The sequence below is a fragment of the Purpureocillium lilacinum genome (genome assembly GCF_023168085.1).
Source record: "Purpureocillium lilacinum CBS 284.36 DNA, scaffold_7, whole genome shotgun sequence".
Lineage (NCBI taxonomy): Eukaryota > Fungi > Ascomycota > Sordariomycetes > Hypocreales > Ophiocordycipitaceae > Purpureocillium > Purpureocillium lilacinum.
In genome coordinates, this window is record NW_027072117.1 from 1,557,561 (window position 1) to 1,577,976 (window position 20,416).

Here is a 20,416-nt window from a genome sequence, read left to right on the forward strand (position 1 = left end):
TCCGCTCGGTCCCTGCCTCCCTGCCTCCTCCTCGCCCGTGCAGGGCCATGCCGCCAGGGGACGGGGGATAGAAACCCGGGGGGTTGGCCATCTCCCCGACAAGTGGCACCGTTTCTCCTCCTCGCCGCAAGGCCGCATCCGTACAATGTACGTACAGCACCGTACAGTACCGTACCGAGGACGGGCCAAACGCAAGACACGGTTGACATGCGGGAGGGAAAATCAGCCAGCAGCGGCAGCAGCCCAAACAACGGGCTGCAGGCCAGACAGGCTCTTAGGGCCGACCAGGCACGCACACTGGAAACTCGAACATCACCAACGCAGCGTCGTACAAGCCCTCCAAAGCCTGGCAGGCGCCTATGTACGAAGCATGTCTGTACCGTAGGGCCTGCAGACGGCACCTGCAGATCAGGATGGGATATGGGGATATGGATGGAGGGGGGTTGGCCCTGGCCCCTGTCGGGACGTCCCGTTGGGGGCCGATGCAGGTGATGGATGGCGCTGGGATGGAGGGAAGCGTTCGGCGCTTAGTCCAATTCGCCGTCACGGGCATCTGCGTGATGAGGTTCAGGAAAGCCAATGGCGACCGCGTTTGGGTATAGACCCGAGGCGAGAGGCAGCGCACAGGGAATCCGCCGGCCGGGTCACGGACACGGGCGGACAGGCGGCCTGTTCTGCAGACCCCGGCTCGTATCCGGATCGACACGCCATGCCTTCCAGGTTGCCTGCCATCTACACCCCTTCCGGTCGAAACCTCCCGGAAGTCACGGTTCGAAACGACCTGCTTCAAGGACGTGTGTTTTTATTCGACTCCTCCTGATGAGCAAACCAATAAACGCCAGTTGCCAGAGCCAGAAACGTATGATACAGCAACACCGTCTCCATATCGACAAACCAAAGTGCAGGACGAAGGGGACCCCGTATCCAGCTACCCATGCATGCAGTGCCACCGCTTCCGCTCCTTTAGTCGCTGTCGTCGTCGTCGGCCGCCTCACCCTTGCCGGCCTTCTTGGCCGCCTTGGCCGCCTTCTTCTCCGCCTTCCGTCGTTTCCGCTCAGCCTTCTCGTCGGGCGTCTCGCCCTCGTGCTTCTTGCGCTTCTTCTTGTCGCCGTCCTCGGTCGCCGGCGTCTCGGCCTGCACAATCTCCATCTTGGTCTCCTCCACCACCTTCTGCGGTGTCGTAGCCGCCGCCGCGGCAGCCGCCGACGCGTCCGTCATGCTGTAGTCCTGGTAGCCAGCGGTCCACTTGGCCGGGGTGGCGTCGTTGGGCCGGCCGAACTTGTCGAGCTTGCCGTCGGCCTTGAGCTTCTTCTTCTCCGCCGCCACGGGGCCGAGGCCCCAGCGGCGCGGGTACAGGTCGCGCTCCATGATGCAGCGCTTGACCTTGGCGACAACGCCGTGGTCGCACGTCGACATCTCCACAGTAGACATCTGCGCGATGCCCAGGGCAATGGCCTCGCCCTTGGTGGTCATCAGGACAACCTCCTCGTGGTGCTCAATGCCGGACTCTGTAGACTCTGTGTCAGTGATGAAGTCGGCTGAAGGGAACAATAGGGGCACCAACCATATCGCAGGAGACCGGGGAGCATGAGCTTGGCGCCGTAGCACACGGCGTTGACGGCGCTGTCCTTGACGACAATGCGCTTGTACGACGTAAGGAGCGTCTCGAGCGGAGAAATGACCTTGCGCAGGTATGACTCGTCACGGGTGTTGTCCATGGTCCACTGCGCGTCCAGCACGTCGTGCAGGGTGACCAGCTGCTTCGTCTCGTCCATGGCACCGCTTCGCACGCGGCGCAGCTCCTGCATGTGGGCACCCACACCCAGCAGCAGACCCAGGTGCACGCACAGGGTTCGGATGTAGGTACCGGCCTCGCAGCTGACCCAGAAGACGCCCAGGTGGCGGTCGTTGTCGAACTCGATGAGCTTGCTCTCGTGGATGGTTCGGATACGGAGCTGGCGCTTGACGGCGGAGATCAAGGGCGGGCGCTGGAACAGGGCGCCGGTGAGGGTCTCGAGGGCGCGGGCGAAGGCGGCCTGGCCGCCGGGGACCTTGTCGTGCATGCGGATGACGCAGACGTACTCCTTTCCGGCGCCCTGCTGGGACTTGACGAGGCGGGTCGCGCGGTCGATGCACACAATCAGGCATCCCGTGACCTTGGGGTCGAGGGTGCCGCTGTGGCCAGTCTTTTCGCATCTGTGGGGTGGGTTAGCGGACATGATCCCACGTCCGAGGACACGGCGTCGCGACTGACCGAAGGATGCGCTTGACCCAGGCCACGACCTCGTGACTGGAGGGGTTCGAGGGCTTGTCCAGGTTGATGACACCAGACGAAATGTACGACTTGATGTCGCGCTTCAGCGGCGAGCAGCCGTTGGGGATGGGCGTAAAGTGCCCCGTTCGCACGAGCACTGCACAGCGCGTCAGCATTCCCGTCCTCGCAGTCGCAGCTCAATTGAAGCCGCCGAGGCAGGGCCAGGCACGCCGCCACTCACGCTTGTCATAGTTCTTGAGGAGGAGGGGCCACGAGCTCGTGTCAAGCGCCGGCGTGACGGCCTGCGGCTTGATGGTGTACTCCTCCTCCGTCGTCTTCTTCACGACCTCCATCGTCATTGCGGCGGGAGGCGGGCTGGGACTGGGACTGATGATCTGACCGGGGCCCTGCAGGAAGTATTCGATGCACTCGTGTGGGGGACTCGACGAGGGCGGATCGTGCAGGTTTTCGCGTGGCGTGGGATTTCTTCCTGCCCGGTGTGTTTTGGTGATGCGAGTCGGAAAGCCTTCCAAATTTTTTTTGCAAAGTTGCTGGGCTGTGGGGAACGGCGAGCCTTGCGGCCTGTGGCGCCCAATGCCGCTAGTCTTTTTGCGGACGTAGCTGCGCTCAAGCCACACTCACCAGCCACGCTCTGCGAGGCCCACCGCCGCCTGACATTTCTGAAGCTGCGATTGAAGATTGCATGTTGTGGTATCTTATCATCGCCCTCAAGCCCACAGTGGGTGTTTATTCGAAACGTGCCAGCCATCAAGGCTGCTATATATGAGCCAAGGAAATACGCTCAAAAAAGGCAAGGACCCGTGTAGATGTCCTTCTTGGCGATCTTGCAACTCCAAACACCCCGCCGAATCATGCTTCAGTTAATCATCTGTTCATCGTCGCTATATCGCATTCCCACTTCTCGCGTCTTGCTCCGTTAGTATGTGCGGCTCCTGCGAGCTTGTGCTACTTCTCCCATATCCGGGATGACTGAGCACTGGCGGCTGCGCCTGGGGCATACGACCCGCACTGCTGGACTCTCCGTCGTTTTGTACATCAACATGGTTCAACTCGTATGCCTCCTCCGGTGCCTTGCCCTTGGGGTCTGAGGGCGAGCCTACCCATGGGCCCTCCGCCTCTGCTTCATTCCCGCCAATGGCAACGCCAATGTCCTCCGTGATGCCCAGTGCCGCAAGGGGCATCTGCAGCTTCGGGTTGAGGTTATCGTGAGCGCTGACTGGGCTGTTGAAATGGCTCGAGTACGGCGAATAGAACCTGGGAAAGGACTTGTCCGTGTTGCCGGTCATGGGAGACTCGTCCCAGCTGCGAAGGGGCTGTTGGCTGAGCGGCGTATCGTCCCAGCCCGCACGATGCAACTGCTGATGGTTGGCGACCGCCTCCGACATGTCAGCCCGTCTCGGACTGGTCGGCGAGGCGGGCCAGCCCTTCTGCGGGAACTGCGCTTCCAGTTTCCGCAGGAAGGCCTTTCTCTTTCTCTTGCCGTTGAGTATGACTGCGCATCCAAGCACCGTTATGAGGAGGATGAAGCCGCCAACGGCGATGCCAACTTTGGCGCCCAGGTTGAGGGGCCCCTGGTCGAACCAGGCCGGGTCGACTACGGCAGTGGGCGAGGGGGCGGTCACGTTCACCATGTCGTCAGAGAAGAGTGTGCCCTCCAGGCCGAGCAAGATGCCTGGTTGGGGCCTTTGCCGGCATCCTGCCTGAAGAGTCGTGATAACTGTGGCCGACGATGTCAGTTTCGATCGGTCTTGTGTGAGCTTTAATCGCACATACAGTTTGCCAAGTAGTACCTGCCCTCCGCCTGCAGGCATTCTGTGCAGCCCTGGAGGTCGTAAGGATCTGATGGCGGCCACTTCTCGCAGTACTCATAGCTTTGGTACGTTGTGGAGAGGTTCTTCCATCCGATGGCATCTTGAAAGCCACCACAAGCTTTGCTGAGAGGAGAAGTTAGCGCTACACCGCGGCTTGTGAGATGATGGGCGTATATGGCATACCTCGTGACACACGGCGTGTTGACGATGTTCTTATTCTCCGGGCGGCCGAATAGGCAGTATGATACCGCATATCGGAGGTTATCTGTGCGCGCGTCGAGCACGGTCAGCGCGCGCAGTCGCGATAACGGCCCGCATCGGGCTGCGGGGGAAGAGAGGGGAGCACCATACACAGCATGGACTGCACGTCGCTCTTGTTATTTGAGTGGAAGCTGCTCTGCAGCTCGCACTGGACGCAGCCCTGGAAGAGCTGGCCCGTCGGGCTCGCGTAGCTCTTCTCCGAGCAGACGAGGTCGGCCGGCGACGTCGAGTCGAGGACGTTGCCGCAGTTTGTCGAGCACGGCGACCCGGGCGCGACGAGGATGGCCTGCGCCGCCGGCAGCGCGAGGGTCGCGGCGGCGACGATGTCGATGGACAGCCGCCGCATGATATATGTGTTTTCTTCCGTTTTGGAAGATGTCTCTGGGGAGTGCTGTGGCGTTCAAGATGGTGATGCCCACGAGCCGGAGACGGATGCCCCCAGCGTGCCAGCTTGCATCCCACTTCTCTGTGTGTGTTGTCGAGGCGGCTGCGAGATTCGCGACTGCGTGCGCCTGCCGACGATGCGATAGTTATAGCCCTGCGCTGGGAGGTTTCTCCAGCCGCCAGGGGATTCAATGCAGAGAGTAGGAGAGAAACATCGTTTTCCGTGAATCCCCAGCGTCACGGAGCGCTCTGCAGTGTGCTGGCAGCTGCAGGAGACGACCACCCCCAAGTCTGGGTCCGCATTCGCCGCCACCGAAAAAGCCCCCAATGCTCCGCGCCGCTTTCTCTTGTGCTTGCTCGAGCGGGCGGGCGGGCGGGATGTGATGTGATGTGCCAGAGAGGGGATGGCGCGGGTTGGACGGGCTCAACAAGTCACACGGAGGCGCGCACACAGCCCTCCGCCCATGGGCAGGGGTGCCGTATCGGGGGTTGCTTGAGTGCATGAGTGCGTGCCTGGCATCCTGGTACTTGTACCGTGGACAGCGAGCTTCGGGTGCACTGCCCTCAGCGTGTACCACGTCGGGCCTCTTCCTCTCGCAACCCGCGGCGTCGCCACTCGCGGGCCGAAACCCTTCCCCCCTCCCCCAAGGCCCGTCGCGCTTCATCCCGTCTCTCGACCACCGCCATCAACAACATACCTCCAGGCCATCCATCCCGAACCAAAAGAAGCGAGGCAAGCGAAAAGAGGCAAGCGCCGAGGGCCATCACCGTGCTCGACGGCCACTAACACGCGGGAGACTCCCCTGGCGGCCCACCAGCCCTTCGCGCGTCATGCACAGGCCCCCTGCCCATCTCACAGCGGTCGGCCGTCCTGCTGGTCCCATTGGCGAGCGCCAGCGTCCTCGGCGCTTAACTCCAAGCCACTCGACAGGGGCCATTGCCGACCGGGCCATGCCTTGTGGCCCGCTGGCTGGGGTGCTCGGATCCGCCCCCAACGGGCTTCCCCGCACCCCCCGTCCGTCCCCGGCTGGCCTTTCACCTCGTTCCATCCAATTCCCGTCACCACCAGTTGCGTCACGGTCGAGGGCAATCTTGGGGCCGGTTGAGCCTCCGGACGCGCCCATGGCTGCCGCCCCAGTCAATAAACTCCTCCAACAGCTCGGTTCTGGGCCTATGAGCTTCTTCAGGGGCAATTTGTTTCACGGCGTCTCGTGGGGAGCACATGGCTCTCGGTTGGTAGCAAGTCAAACTCTTTGTTTCGTTGTGATGGACTCGGTAGCGCCCATCGTGAAGCGCCTCAAGTGTTCCATCGCTGTTGGTGATGTCCATGAGCTGGCTGTCTGTCTGTGCGTAGCTGTCGGCAATGGGATAATTCGTATCTCCCTTTTTGGGGCACCGGGACATCAACAACTTTGAAATCTTGCCATGCTCTCTCATTGTTTCGGTTGACGCTTTCACGACGTATCGCCGAGCACTTCATTGCGTCATGTCATTGAGACTTGAAATAATGTCTAAAAAGGCGAATATGCCCGAGACTCTGTGTACAGGCACAGACTCCAATGAGAGAAAGTTACTGCCACAAAACACCAAGTAACCCTCTTTTCCCAGTTCCGGCCGCCCTCGACGTGAAATGTATGCGATGCAGATCGCCTAGCTACAAGAAAGAAGAACTAAGCTGGCCAACAACTTGTGGGAAGCAAATCAGTCCGTAGGAGCAACCGAAGGGTATAGAGAAAAAAGGTCATTATCCGTCGCATTCATCTCGCTCCTCTTCCATCACACAGTCTCTTTATCCTACTCTTTCAGTCAAGGTGTTTGGCATCCTTCTCCAAATACAAAAGGTCTGTGGCTAGACCTGCGAAGTGCAGATCAGTAAAGCGAGACGGCCAGGGGCCACTAAGCTTAAGCCAGCGTGCTGTGGCGCAACTCCATACTCTGGAGCTTTGCCTTCTCCGAGCATCGTGTTGACAGCTCTCCCATTCCCAATTCGCTATCCGGAAGCGACCTGGTCTCGTCATCTTCACGAACGAACCTCATCGCTTTCGGAGTTGCCGCGTTAAAGAATGGGGGCGTAGCGGGCGACCGTCCCGAAGTAGAAATCGTTCGGGAGGAGTTTCGGCCGCTGCTCTCCGTGCGCGAGGTAGTGTCCGAGTCTCTGGGGCCATTTTCAGCTGTAGCTTGCACAGCGCTTTCGGCTCTGCCTCTGCTTGCGCTGTCGTCGTTTCTGTTATCGACCCGAGCCTGCGTTTCTTGCACTGGAGCCGCCGCATCCGCAGGCGGGCTGTTGCGCGGGGGTGCCTGTCCGCGTGCAGCCCCAGAACTAGACGACTCGCCATTGACGTTGGAGTCTGATCGTCGCCGTCCGTGGACTGGGCAGTTGGGGCATATGATTGCCTCAAATCGCTCAAACTCGATCATCTCCCTGTTGTGAGAGTGGTGGCGACGCGGCCGGTGTCCAGATCCATGTGAATGGCCGCGGTGAGCCCGCGTCGTGCTGGCCGTACCACCGCGAGGCTGGGTGTAGAAGGCCCTCGCAGCCACGGTGTCTACCGACGGCGTCCGGTACGAACTCGACGTGGTCGGGTCCGACCGAGCAGGGGATGTGGGAAGCAGCTTGGGCCCTGGTTGTCGGCCGCGACTGGCAGCACGAGATTCCGGTCTTCCAATAGGTATCATGCCTGGCGTGCAGGAGCGGTCAGCGCTTGAAGAACGACCAACATCATTCGCAGCTGAAAAGGATTTGCTGCGCTGATGCTGGCTCAAACGCGACAGGGGCCGCTGCTGGGTTCCAGATACCGGAGGCTGAACAGCAGACTTGCTTGCGTCGTCACCGTCTAGTATGCTTGGGCTGACTCCGATTTGAATAGTCTGCTTGTCGTTCTGAAAGTCGGCGGCTTCGCTGGGACGGCTGCGGCTACAGTTTCGCGACTTTGGCGACTGAGGCCGTTCAGGAATCGGCGTCGCGTTTGTCGAAGCGGCTCTCATCTTACTCACTGATTCAGCTCTCTGAGAGATGTGTTCCAGGTGCTGCGTTATAGCTGCGGTCACATCGTGCTGGCTCATCGCAGAGTCAGATCGATCCTGGGTACGAGAGCGGCTCGCGTTGCGCGACTTGGGGGACGATGGTCGAGCAGGCATAGTTTCGCTCTTGGAGGCGCCCTTTGCAGTCCCTCTTGAAGACCCGGAGTTCTTCGTTTTGTTCGATGAAGCGTTCGATTGGGGCGACTGTGAATTACGCTGCCTCGTCTCCGGCGGTGTCTGGTTGCTTTTCGCCCGAGCCTCCTCAACAGACTGCTTCGCATCGCGAGTGATCTCCTTAATCGCCGGCCACGGGAACGGATCGGCCTTTCTCCCGATGGGTGTCCCAGGCTGCCACCCACCCGTGGAAACAGGAGTCCTCAGCAGAGTGTCAGATGGCCTCCAAAACCAGCGCGGGGAAGCTGATGAGGTGTCCTCAAACGGCGTCGTAGGGCTGAATCCCTCGTGTGCCCGGGAAATACTGACGTGACCTCCGTAAATCTTCTTGTTGGGATAATACCTATTGTCCGGATAGCCGCTCAGTGGTGCGCCGCTGTGAGGATATGGCGTGCTGTCCTCAGGTGGGCGTGGGTTCGACTTGACCGTTTGCACGGACGCCTCAGACTCGTCGGACCTCACTGATTGTACAGATTTCTCGGATCTTTCTGAGGCAGCACTGATGGGATACAAGGGCGGAAGCGACTGAGGCGATTCGGGGATGATGAGCTTGGGACGAATAGCCATAGGTGTTGGGCTGGGGGCGGACGGCGTGGGAATATCAGGCGATGTAGTCGACTCCTCATTGGAAACCAGATCCGGGGGCGATGGTATGGTTATTGGCGGGGCTCTCCGCCTCTTCGATGAGGCCTCGTGTTTCAAGTCGTCTGGAAGTTCGGGTAACGGCGGGATGGGGTACGACTTGTGTGCCGGGGAGCGACCCCTGGTGCGCCGTTCCTTGGAGGACGTCCGGTGGGACTTCTGCCCTTCGGTAGACTTTGAAGGACCCTCGCCAGTTTTTGGCTCTTCGCTGGATCCTTTCTTTTCTTCAGCGGGTTTGCTCTCGCTTGACCCCTTGGCCGACCCAGCATCTGATTTGCTCGGCTTGTCCGTGGCCTTCTCGAGGGAGCCGGCACTTTTGCTGGCACCATCGGCCTCGGGTCGGTACACAAGCTTTGCGTAAGGAGGTTCGTTGGTGTCAACAACGAGGAGCTCCTTCTCACCTCGGCCTAGCAAACCATAGACCTTGACCTCGCCGTCCTGAATGCCTATCACGGCGCTCGTTCCGGCGTACGTGGCTTCGTCTTCACTGCCCGTGCGGTTGCAGAATACCACGATGATCTCATCCTGATTCTCGGAGCGGATGAGGGGTTCGAGCCGGGTAACCCAGTACGTCAAGGTGTCCATATCCGGCTCGTTGGGCATGCGGCTAAACCATCGACGATCCTCTCTCGTCATCCATGCCATGGAAACAATCACTAGGTTCGACTCGACTTCCAAGACATGAAATGCAAACTCAAAGGCATGCCAAGGGGCCTCAAATTTGTATGGGCTGGGGAATTATTAGCAACTCTGTCAACCAATAGTTCGGCGTCAGCCACCTACTTGAGGTCCATGCCTGTAAGATCCAAGTCAGCGGAGGTTTCGATCAGGCTGCTGCAGAGATACTTACATATCCCTATTGATGTGTTCCCAAGGCCGGGGAGAAAGCCATCGTAGAAACCACGATTGCCCTCCAAGGCCCAGGTCTCGTCCGTGTAGTAGAGAAAGGACTTGCGGTAATTCGCAATGGTCTCGCCATCGCCATTGACCACGATGGCAGAGTTGTAATACTCTGGGCCCGTGGGCCATTTGGGAGAAACATCGACCTTTTCTGGGTATCCAACCGTCACAAAGCAGTTGTACTTGAGGGCTATCGTCCGAGCCCAAAGAGATGTGATGCCCGAGCCGGAGGGTTCGAGGAAAGGCGTGATATCCTGAAGCGATTTGAAGTTGTACCCTGCGAAGAGGCATCAGCCCAGTACCTTGTGCCGGCCGCACAGTGGAAGGCCGTGACGAGGTTCGGGAGCGGTCTTTGTTAGGGGTCCGTCCAGGCAAAACGTACCAGAGAAAGCCAGCTCGGGTAAAACGAGGAGATCCAAATCGTCAGGATTCGCTTTCGACAAGACAGAGTCGGCGCGATTCAAGTTGTTGTCGACGTCTCCCACCTGGGGAGCAAACTGAAGGCAGGCGATCCGCATCGTGACAGTCGTAGAGCCAGCGTCGACACGCGACAACCCGAGCGACTGCGTGCCTTTCCTCGTCCTCGGCCTCGGAGCTGCGCGCTACACCGGGCGCCTTGGCAGCGAAGCGCTTCGCAAGGTCTCACAAGAGCACCCGACGCGCGAGCGAACAAGACATAAAAACCAAACGCTGAACTGAAGCGATCACGACAGGACTGGTAACACACGAGTAGCAGAGGAAATGCGAGGACTTGGAGGAGTGGCGTTCGACAAGAAGATAAGGTGACACTGAAGTGGGCTGGTCCTAATTTAGGACCGAGATGTGATGGGCTGCGCCAGATGCTCCTCGTGGGAAGACAGCCGCCGGAGAAGGCATGCGGTCCAGCAAGCAAGCCCTTCTTCTCCCGAGTTGGTGCCCAGGGCAAGGAGAGGCGGTTGACATGAGGGAGCATCTGATGGCGTTGGACGACGTCCCCCCCGGCTCGGAGGCTGAGAGGTGGGGGACGGCCGGGGTCGCTAAGGTGCGGGGCCAAGCCAACCACAGATCAGCGTTACGCGCTGGTCTGGGCGGGCTCAGGCTCGGGCGCTGCGGGATGGGCTCCCCTGCCCGCCGGGTGCCCTGAAGGCGTGCCCCGTCTCCCTGACGCAGCTGGGGTCCGCAGCACATTCGCGCTCCTTTCTGTCAAGGTTGGACGATGCATCCAACTCGAGAAGTCGCCCAGCGGCCTGACTGACAGGCGCGGGCATGGATGCGATGCGCGCACTATCCTGACCGCGGTTGGCCTTGCAGGTCGCACAACGCGGCAGCCACTCAGCTTGCCGGACACGGGCCAACAGCATCTGCAGGTGTGCATCTCTGGTGGTCACCTTGCCTCGCTTGCATCTGTCTAGCATGCCTCGACGCTCACGCTGAGATGCTGGCGTGGTGATTCCACCGAGCCGCCTCCCGCTTCTTCGGGTATAGTCCGAGGCTTTTGAACGATTGCCCCGGGTCCCCAGCCTCCCAAGGCATGGGGGGTTTTCCAAGAGCAACCCGTCCTAGCTGGCCTTTTCAGACCATGTGCCCTGAGCCAAGACGGCCTGGCCGAAGCCCTACTTACACATATATATAACGAGAACGGGGCTAGGCAATTGCAGCTCACAATCACCCTCACAGCAAAATGCCTGTGAACCGCTTTGATAGACCCGGCGCGTAATCCTGCCTACTTCATACGTCCTGCTTGGTTTCCACCACCAGTTTCTCCTCAACCAACACATCCAAGCAGTGAGAAGGGGGCGGCATCGCGGGTCAGAGGGGACGACGAGAGGGCAACCAAGACCACCGTCCACCAGCAGCCAGATCACTCACTGCCTGCAACTAATCCCCTGACGAGCCCAATGTGTCGGTCAGTCAGCAAAGGCCGCATCGGCCGCACCAGCCGTCGCGGTTATTGGTCCCAGCCACGCGGTTCCGGCGGGTAGCCGTAGCAGCCATTCGCCAGCATCCAGGCGCGAACAGCACTGGGCTCCAATCACGCCAGTCTCCGCCACACCAAGTACGCTCCATGAAACATTGTCACTCGCCTGGCCAGCTTCCATGCGGCGCTCAGGGCGCACAAGCCGTGCATGTTCTGCCTTGCTTGGATGCCTCGGGCGGCTGCAGAGACCACAAGCACCGTCTCCCACCAGCCCGACCGGTGACACTCGGGAGCTCGCGAGTTGTTTCTCCACGGACGCCGCTGCAGTTGTCGGCTAACGGCAAGCAAGGAGTCAGGGGGAAACGGTCATTGCGTCCGCGAATCTCAACGAGGGAAGCACGGCGATACGAGAGGTCACATCTGGTGACCCCGCAATCGATGGTGATCTTTGCCAAGCAAGCACCAGAGATGTGTGTCCAACACGGTCGCACAGCGCGCCAGGCGGGAGGCTCATTAGAGCAAGGTCGGGCGATATGACATGTTGGTCAGGACGAGCTTGACTCCTCGGCATCTCGCAGCCATGGCTTCCGTCAAGGATTAGGACAAGCGCCGAGGGTCGCATCTGATGCCATCCACGTGTATCGTGGACATCTTGGCTCACCGTGGTTGGGACTACAAGCCGCATCGCGCTTGCCGGGCGCTTGTGGGCGCCTCTCAACACGAAGTACGTGTTTACGGGGAAGATCGGTGGCATGTTTCTCAATCAGGCGTGGCCGTCCCTGAAACTTCCTCCGCAAGCAAGCGCCTTCCGCGGACCAACTCTACTGATAAGGAGGTCGGGACGTCATTGCGCGTGTCTCCTTGCCTGCTTCGGAAGCGTCGCATTCCCGCAACTGGCCCCGTACTTGGCGTGATTCGAGCCAGTTCAGGGCAATCTCTTGACAAACAGTGACCGAAGAAATATCCGGCTCTGCTGCTCATACGTGAGCACTACAATACTGCCTGTGTCGAATACTGCTGAGCATGGTTCGCAACAATCTCGTCCCGCCGCCTCAGATCGTTCTGTGACTGTACACCCGCATCGCCAATGGTCAAGGACCAGCAGCCACGCAAGACCAAGAGAAAGATCAGCAGCCCCCTTGGGACCCATTTAGCCTGAAATCTTCTGACCTCAATCCCTCTTCTAATGTATTGCTGCCTGGGTTGACATCGAATGCCTACAAAAGGCTGTCCTTGCATGCGTCAAGCTCTGTGCGACTTCAAGGGTAGAGTTCAAAGCCCCCTCTTCGGGTTGCCTTCGGGTACTTTTCGATGATACGGCTTTAGCATTGCAAACTGGTAATGTGGGAAGCCTCATAAGTATTTGTTTTGAATAAGAATACGATGTCTTCTGCCACATCGTCGCCTTCGTTGATCGGGTCAGATGGGTTTTGACGTCACCTTGAGGGTTTCTCTCTGCTGGGCAAAACCTTAATGTTGCGATTGAAGACCTCGTTGAGGGCCTCTTTTATATACTCCACTGTCAATATCGGCACTTCGTGGGCCATGAATTACTGTTTCTTCTCTCTGTTTTGCCCCGGTCGAACTGCCCAGCCGCATGGTATACTGGGAACTTGTTTTCGCTGCTGAGGTTGTTACGCAGGCTGAACTGCGCCGTGCGCCACGTCCACCACATCGAACAGCCATTACTGGGATCAGTAGCTCACATTTCCCTGAGGCTTACGGGAGGCTTCTCTTCGGTTTGAATCAACGTCACAGTTTCGGCAAGCACAGACCAGCGGGTAGCGATGCCCGACCAGCTACGTACTCCGTGCCCCGTGCGTTCTTCATCGCCCGTTCCCGGCTGGCGCGGGGAGACATCCGGGGGCAGATAGCCGCGCTGGTGGGGTGGTGAGTGGGCCGCTAGCCACGGGACGATGGCGTGGTTCCCGCGACATCTCCACAGCTGAACGTCAGAACAGGGCCCCAAACGCGTATGCGATACTGGGGCAGCACGAGACGGCTCTGCCGTGCTACTCAAACTGGACATGATAGTGCCTGGCTCTCAGCTTCAGTGGCGTGTATGAGCAGGAAGGAGCTGGATTTTGTTCAGTGGCTGGGTCAGCCTGGTGCCCAAGATCCGCTGCATGGCACCTGAGGAGTCGAGATTCTGGAGTCGGGGGGTCTCCCACAGTGTTTCCCTGCAAGAGCGAGCGAGCGACTGGGTCGAGAAGAGTGCACATCGAATGGCGTGCCTGGCACGCAACCCAAAAGGCAGCTCACCGGTTGCTTGCTCTTTCCAAGGCGACCCTTCCTTGGCTTCTCAACCCGGCTCCGTGCCTCCTTCCTCGGAGCATGTGAGCAGGCAAATGAAGAAGGTGCAGGGCCGCGAATCGCAGCCGGGGATAAGGTAGTCAACCTGGCGCCCGTACTTGTACCTCGACGGCGATGGCGCGCCTTGTCCGAGCCGGTCTCAGTACCGCGCCCTCCGCTCGAGCAAGGGCATCGGGGAGCAAGAGGACGCACCGCACAAGCGCCCTGGTCAGGTAGCTGGGACGGTTTCTGCACATCTGAGCGGATCCGTCTGTCGTACGAGGTACCTTGTGCGAGGGTGACATGGAGTTTCCGCAGCCAGGCAAGAACGGAGGCATCAGATGCAGTGGAGGGTAGCATTGTCGGCTGGGGACAGGGCCGGACTGGCAGGCATTTGGCGCGTCGTTTCGACATGGATGGCTGACCTGACGGCTCCGTCTGCGCCGCCACCCCACACCCACCACCACCTCTTCGCCCTTCTTCGCCCTCTTTCGCACACGACCGCGTCCGCCAGGCCACTCACAGTGAGGCCATTCCGCAGCCCAGGGAGGCGATCCCGCTTGCTCGACCGGCAGCCCGGCCCTTTGCGGCCTCGCAATTGGTCCGCCTGGCAGGGAAATGGCTTGCCTGGGCGGCGTCTAAACGCTTCCCGCCCCTTCGGCCGCCACGGCCGGGGCGAACCACCTCGTGTCATTGTCTCTCTGACTGCCTCCGCCTGCCACTCCGACTTCCCTGCCTTTGGCGTCGCTGTCGGGCTTCTACCGGGCTGCTAATGCGAATTAGGGTCTTGTTGGTCCCTCCGGTTCCTTTGCAGAACCGGTCGACAAGGTCTCGAGCAGCAGTCGTCCTGTGCCCCCCATGGCGTTGAGGACGCCCGTTGGCGAATCTGCGGCCGACGGGCCTGCATCCCCCTCTGCCGTGGCCCCCACCACATCACTGTCGTACAGATTGCACTGGCCGTCATAAAACCACTTGTAGAGCTGCAGACCAGGCGCCTGAGATTTATTCCTTTGTTTTGTGTCCCGGTGGTCTTCGTCTCTTGCCCACGGTGATGGTTCTCCTCCTCGTGGCGGCCTGAGTCGAGGCAAACTCCTGTCTTTGATCTAGAAAGACTGGACCATGTTGTCCCAAAGATTCCCCTCCGGCTGAGTTTGCTGCCCATGATGGGGCGTCCGTCGATGTTTACCATTCCCCTCTGGCTTGCCCTCGGGCAAGTCATCGTCGCCCTCGAGGTTACCCCAGGCTCGCATTGCGCCGCTTTCTGCGTGGACTCGCCAGAAGGAAACCCCTTCAAGGCTTCAGACTCGACGACCACACCCAAAGACGTCAGCTGCAAAGACATCGACTACTCTACTACCGACGCTGGCATCAAGTTCAGAAAGTGCCTAGAGTGCTTGGGCACCAGCACTAAATTCGACAAGGGCGAGTCCGACCTAAAGTGGTACATATGTATGGTATATCTGGCCCTGCATATAGGGCACGACCTTCGCGCCTCGAGACTGACTGGTTTCCTAGATAACCTCCGATACACCCTTACTACCTGTCTGTATTCTGAGCCCGAGGCGCCACCCAACGGCACCGCGGGTTCCGCGTGCAACATCGACCAGGCGTGCAAGCCGCTGAAGGCTCCTTTGACGGACGGTGGAGTGAAGCCAGTGCCTCAGGAGTACCTGGGGTTTTGCACCGCCCACGACGGAGCTTTCATGGGCTCGAATCTCTCTCCCTGCATCAGCTGCCTCCAAGCTACGACTGGGGAGGCATATCTCTCCAACTGTAGGTGCCAACCTGTGCCTGACTATGCCTCCGTACTGACACCTCGCTTCAGTCATGACGGCACTCGAAGCTGGGTGCAAGCAGGATCCGGCAGAAGGCAGCATCCTCGGCATCAGCGGCAGTGTCTTCTCAACCACCGCCATAAACATCACTGACCCCACCGCCAAGAGTAAGGACGACGGCGGCAACGGCTTGTCCCCGAGTGCCATCGCCGGCATCGTCGTTGGCGTGGTTCTCGTGTTCCTCGCCGCGGCCGCGTTGTTCACGGTTCATTGGCGCCGGGAGAGAACTCTCGACGACTGGGACCGCAGATACTACGGGAGCAGCTCTACTTCTCCAGCGACCTACAGATCGCAAAGTGGCGGTCTCTTTATGTCCAACGCCCAGCGACGGTACTTCACTGGGAATGCATTCGGCGACAAGACTGCGCCTCCGTACACAAACTCGGGAGACTATTACGATCAGGTGGAAGCCGAAATGCAGGCGTCTCGGCTGGCCAACGTCTCCGACCCACGCTTCTACAAACAAGCCTCCTCAAGCGCCCTACCGGCGCACCACGCGTACAGAAGCCCTCTGGCTTCGCGAGTCACCAGCCAGACTAGCCAGGCTAGCCAGGCCCGACCCCCATCGCCTCCAGCGCCCATCCACAAGCCAGACAGGACCAGCACACCAGACTCGTTTGCTGTGCAGCAGTACCTCAACGCAGCCGAGGACTCGGCCCGGCTGGCAACTAAGTCCCCTCCCCCGGCTCCGCAGCAAGAAACCCGTGTCAGCCGATCTTCTATAATACCGTCGATCCACCTTCCGCCACTCCCAAAGCTGCGCATACCCAAGCTGCGCAAGTCCACCACAACGAACATGCCTGAGACAGTCACTCCGGGTGGGTTCCATCGCGGCCATGAGATGCAAATATCACAGCCAGTCCGGCAAGGCGAACAACGGTTCCACGATAGACCGCTTGGCGGGCCGGTCATTACCGCCACAGATCGCCCAGATACTGTGCAGCAAGACATCATGTACTACGACGAGGGCGATTATCGCGAAGTGCCTCTGCGGAGCGGCAAGAGTACGCTCTATGGATATTAAAGATACCAGGTTGGTCAGTGTCGTCGAAGGCATGGTGCCTGGATTTGTGGGTCACAGATAAGTACTGGGTTGAGGCGTCGGAAAGGCCAGGCGTTCCGGCTAGTGAATTTCATCAATCATACATTCTCTCGCTATGAATGCTCTCTCTCGTAGTCTGTACATTATACTCTGCCATCATCAACCCAGCCGCTGGCCCGGGCCCCGCGTCCGCCAGGAGTCGGGCAGCGGGCCCCTCGAGGCGCCTGTGGTGCGGCCGGACGCTTGATCAGCCGGCCGAGCGCCACCAGCACCCGCGACCCTTCCTTGCGCTGCTCCAGTGGCCTGGACAATCGTCGACAGCACCGCGGGAGTCGGGATGGGATTGCTGCCACCACCATACTCAGGCCATACTCGAGTGAGAAACTCGAACAAGTGCCCGGCAACGAGCCCCTGGGCCTGCAAGATCATGTTCATGACACCGCCCGGGAAGAGCAGGTTGATGAGAATCATGGCGTAGGGCATGAGCTGGGCGGGGATGGTGATGAACATGTAGCTGACTTTCATGCCGCGCTGGTCCTGGGTCACGGTGTAGCAGATGGCCACTACGAGGGCCTGGAGGAAGGTAACGAAGCCGAAGCCAGTCAGGTAGTTGATAGTCTGAAGTCGAGGAGTCAGCCTCAAACTTCTCTACGACAAGGCAACATGTGCGTGTGCAGTAGGAACAAGTTGTGCGAAAGGTGAAGAAATGTAGGGAGCTATAAAAACCACCCGAGTGAATTGGGAATCACACGAGCCATCCATAAGACATCCCACCATGCCTACACCGCGACACCAGCCCTGATTTGCGAATGATGGGCCGGCGCGAAGTGTAGGGGTACTCTTCCTCATTTCCAGGAACCGTGATAGTAGTAGAGGCATAACACTATCCGGGCAGATATATGAGGGGTTTTTTTTGGACAAAGTAAATGAAGAACATGCATATGATGGGCTCGGGAGATACGGGAACACGGAGGCACGGGTGGAGAAAGAGGAGGCTGGGCGCAGGCATTGTGAGCTTACCATGATGGTTCCGCCGACGAACATCAGGTACCAGATGAGGTCCTCCTTGCGGGGGAACCGCGGGTTGCCAATCTCCAGCTGGCTCAGGTACGAGTAGAGGAAGTATGTGTCAAAGAGCAGACCGAGATTGGGTCCCGTAATGAGGAACGCGGTCGCGAAGCGCCATATCTGGGGCGGGAACATCCACAGGAAGCGCGGAGCCCAGACGAACCACCAGCCAGGGAGGAGGCCGGTGTGTACAGCAAGGGAGATGCCAAAGGTAGCAGTCGCCAGTGTCCTAAAAGCAACGCTCGTTAGCAATTGGGTCCCGGCGCGAGGAGGACCGCAGGGGAGATTCTTACCTGGACAGGGGCGGGAGCTGCCAGTAGCTATCCAGGGACAGGTCTGCCATGGTGCCGGTCTTGGGGGGAGGTCCAAAGCGGCGCGCACGCACAACTATGTGATGCTGGCAGAGAAAAAGGCAGACGCAAGAGGAGAGAAAAAAAACAGAAAATCAATTCCTGAACAGCTGGGCAGCTGGTTCGAAAGCAATGTATATGTTCGGGCAACACCAGGCAACGGGAGCTTGCGTGGTCACCGTCGGTGTTGTCGTGTCATCTTCGCGAAGGAAGAAGTGGCCACAAAACACACGAGGCAAGCAATCAGAGGAGGAAAGAGTTTTGCAGCGTGTCCAGCCAGAGCAGATAAAATCGGCGTTCGGGGACTGGAAACCTCCACTATTATGCCTGTAGGGGGGCTGGAGCTCCCTAGCGGGGTGCGGTGGGGTCCCGTAACACCCCCTTCTGTCGCTGCTCCCTGGGAGTTGGACGGGGAGCTCTGCCTGAGGTGCCGCCTGAGGTGCCTCGCCGTGCCATCCCGTCGCGGGTTAGCGGAGCCGGACTACCCTGCACCCAGGCCGTGAAGCCGCGACCGCGAATTCTCCATGACGGAGACTTCGGCGACACAAGATCCCTGCTCGTACGACAATCCCTCGCTCGCCTTTATACGAGGGGCAAAATCTCATCTCGATGGCTTTTTGAATGAGCTCGCGGCAACAATCTGTATATGCGAGTTTGCCTGTCGGCCAGTGACGCACCTCACCCGCTTGAGCATTAGCAACAGGCTTGTGACGTCTTCCATCCCGCCATGAAGACCCACGGCGCCGTCAAGGACGAGGAAGCCAACGCCGCCGCGTGGGAGGCCGGCAAGGGCGCGCTCATCGGCGCCGCGAAATGGGGAGCCGGCGCGGCCATCCTGGGAGCGATTGGATATGTCTGGTCTCCCATCTACCGCAATACGACGATCCAGTTCAAAGTGTAGGTCGTTGTCGCTCCCTTCGAGGTGCGTGCGCGGTATGCTCACGTGCGCAGATACCTACAGATGTCCGGCATGGTTGTCGGCGGCATGATTGAGGCGGACTGGCGGCTGAGGCAGTACGAGTACCAAATGAGGATGCAGAGGCGGTGGCTCAGGGAAAAGGCCAAGTGGGAGCGCTTCGAGCAGGAGTTCTCGGAGAAGAACGACAAGTGAAGTGAGGACGTGAGAGAACGCATACATGTAACATTATTCATCATGCAGCCGGGCCATCGCGCCCGAAAATGATACCGACATCTCGAGGATAGATGTACACGCCAGTACGCAGATTTCTGGGAGGTCCCTTGCCAACTCCAACGCCAAAACATGCAGCCGCTTGCCACCGTCCGCGCCTTTATTTCGTCGGCACGACAAACTTTTTCGGGTCCATGTTGATCTTGCACAGCCTCACGACGCACCCGCTCAGCTGGAGCAGCGTCTGGACGCCCTCGAGGATCTTCATGTGCGTGAAGCCAATCTCCTTGATGAACTCGAGCTTCGAGTGCTCGCTCAGCGTGGGGATCGTCTTGGTCACCTTGAACATGGTACTGATGATGTCGTGGCTCGAGTACCCGAGGTCCCACAGCTCCCGCAGCGTGTCCAGCGCCGAGTCCACGTTGCCCTCGTAGCACGCCTTGAGCATGGCCTGCACCTTGATCGGGTGCGGTGAGTCCACCACCTTGAAGACGTTGTCGCCGGAGACGAAGCCGAAACCCGCATACGTCGACTGCAGGTTGTTGATGGCCTGCCGCATGTCGCCCTCGGCGCTGAAGACGAGGGCCGCCAGGCCATCGTCGCTGTACTCGACCTTTTCGGCCTCGATGATCTGCATCAGCCGCTTGACGACCTGCGCGTCCGTGAGCTTTGCGTATCGGAGGATGGCGCATCGCGATTGCAGCGGCTCGATGATCTTGTTGGACTGGTTGCAGGCGAACGCGAATCTTGTCGTGTTGGAGTAGATTTCCATTGTTCTTCGCAGCGCCTGCTGCGCGCCCGACGTCATGCTGTCGGCTTCGTCGAGAATCACGAGCTTATGTCGACCGGCGGGGAGCGTGACCTTCTTTTGCGCGAACCCCTTGATGCGATTTCGAACAACGTCAATGCCTGGAATAATGTTAGTACAATCCAATCAACCACGGCCGAATGAGCGCACCTCGCTCGTCACTGGCATTGAGCTCCAGCACGGCCTCCTTGTACGACTCTCCGAGCAGCTGCCGCGCCAAACACAGGACACTGGTCGTCTTGCCGATGCCGGGCATGCCCGAGATGATGACGTGAGGCATGTTGCCCTCGCGGGCGATGATTTTTAACCGCTCAATCGTCTCTGTGTTGCCGACCACATCGTCGAGGAATACAGGCCGGTACTTTTCGACCCTGTCGCCAGTCAGTGAGGATTCACGCGGGCGGGCGTGAATGCGTGCCGTACCATGGCAGCTCATAGTTGGTTGAGCCATTGGACGAGGCAGCGAGCGCCGCCTTGGACGCGGCCGTCGAGGACTCGCCCTTTACTTCGGCCTTGGCTGCGGGCAT

At 59.5% G+C, this 20,416-nt stretch overlaps 8 protein-coding genes across 8 annotated transcripts; 2 read left to right on the forward strand and 6 right to left on the reverse strand.

Annotated features, from left to right (window-relative positions):
• Positions 1 to 963: 963 nt before the first annotated feature.
• Positions 964 to 2,613, reverse strand: PLICBS_009366 (centromere/microtubule-binding protein cbf5; the record flags this gene model as incomplete). Its single annotated transcript, XM_065601616.1, has 4 exons — positions 964 to 1,508; positions 1,565 to 2,196; positions 2,255 to 2,411; positions 2,496 to 2,613. 4 exons carry the CDS (start codon positions 2,611 to 2,613, stop codon positions 964 to 966), a joined length of 1,452 nt encoding a protein of 483 aa, XP_065457688.1.
• A 543-nt stretch (positions 2,614 to 3,156) lies between these two features.
• Positions 3,157 to 4,693, reverse strand: PLICBS_009367 (uncharacterized protein; the record flags this gene model as incomplete). Its single annotated transcript, XM_065601617.1, has 4 exons — positions 3,157 to 3,992; positions 4,049 to 4,209; positions 4,270 to 4,351; positions 4,438 to 4,693. The coding sequence occupies 4 exons, from the start codon at positions 4,691 to 4,693 to the stop codon at positions 3,157 to 3,159; spliced, it is 1,335 nt and encodes a 444-aa protein (XP_065457689.1).
• A 1,940-nt stretch (positions 4,694 to 6,633) lies between these two features.
• Positions 6,634 to 9,171, reverse strand: PLICBS_009368 (carbon-nitrogen hydrolase; the record flags this gene model as incomplete). The annotated part of the gene is made up of 1 exon (XM_065601618.1): positions 6,634 to 9,171. The coding sequence occupies one exon, from the start codon at positions 9,169 to 9,171 to the stop codon at positions 6,634 to 6,636; it is 2,538 nt and encodes an 845-aa protein (XP_065457690.1).
• Positions 9,172 to 9,347: 176 nt separating this feature from the next.
• On the reverse strand, positions 9,348 to 9,986 carry PLICBS_009369 (carbon-nitrogen hydrolase; the record flags this gene model as incomplete). The annotated part of the gene is made up of 3 exons (XM_018324983.2): positions 9,348 to 9,364; positions 9,419 to 9,745; positions 9,851 to 9,986. 3 exons carry the CDS (start codon positions 9,984 to 9,986, stop codon positions 9,348 to 9,350), a joined length of 480 nt encoding a protein of 159 aa, XP_018176377.2.
• A 4,849-nt stretch (positions 9,987 to 14,835) lies between these two features.
• PLICBS_009370 (uncharacterized protein) lies at positions 14,836 to 16,516 on the forward strand (the record flags this gene model as incomplete). The annotated part of the gene is made up of 3 exons (XM_018324984.2): positions 14,836 to 15,106; positions 15,173 to 15,430; positions 15,483 to 16,516. 3 exons carry the CDS (start codon positions 14,836 to 14,838, stop codon positions 16,514 to 16,516), a joined length of 1,563 nt encoding a protein of 520 aa, XP_018176378.2.
• Positions 16,517 to 16,693: 177 nt separating this feature from the next.
• PLICBS_009371 (uncharacterized protein) lies at positions 16,694 to 17,945 on the reverse strand (the record flags this gene model as incomplete). The annotated part of the gene is made up of 3 exons (XM_018324985.2): positions 16,694 to 17,152; positions 17,555 to 17,831; positions 17,896 to 17,945. The coding sequence occupies 3 exons, from the start codon at positions 17,943 to 17,945 to the stop codon at positions 16,694 to 16,696; spliced, it is 786 nt and encodes a 261-aa protein (XP_018176379.1).
• A 734-nt stretch (positions 17,946 to 18,679) lies between these two features.
• Positions 18,680 to 19,063, forward strand: PLICBS_009372 (uncharacterized protein; the record flags this gene model as incomplete). Its single annotated transcript, XM_018324986.2, has 2 exons — positions 18,680 to 18,849; positions 18,904 to 19,063. 2 exons carry the CDS (start codon positions 18,680 to 18,682, stop codon positions 19,061 to 19,063), a joined length of 330 nt encoding a protein of 109 aa, XP_018176380.1.
• A 178-nt stretch (positions 19,064 to 19,241) lies between these two features.
• Positions 19,242 to 20,416, reverse strand: PLICBS_009373 (replication factor C subunit 4; the record flags this gene model as incomplete). The annotated part of the gene is made up of 3 exons (XM_018324987.2): positions 19,242 to 19,990; positions 20,040 to 20,260; positions 20,313 to 20,416. The coding sequence occupies 3 exons, from the start codon at positions 20,414 to 20,416 to the stop codon at positions 19,242 to 19,244; spliced, it is 1,074 nt and encodes a 357-aa protein (XP_018176381.1).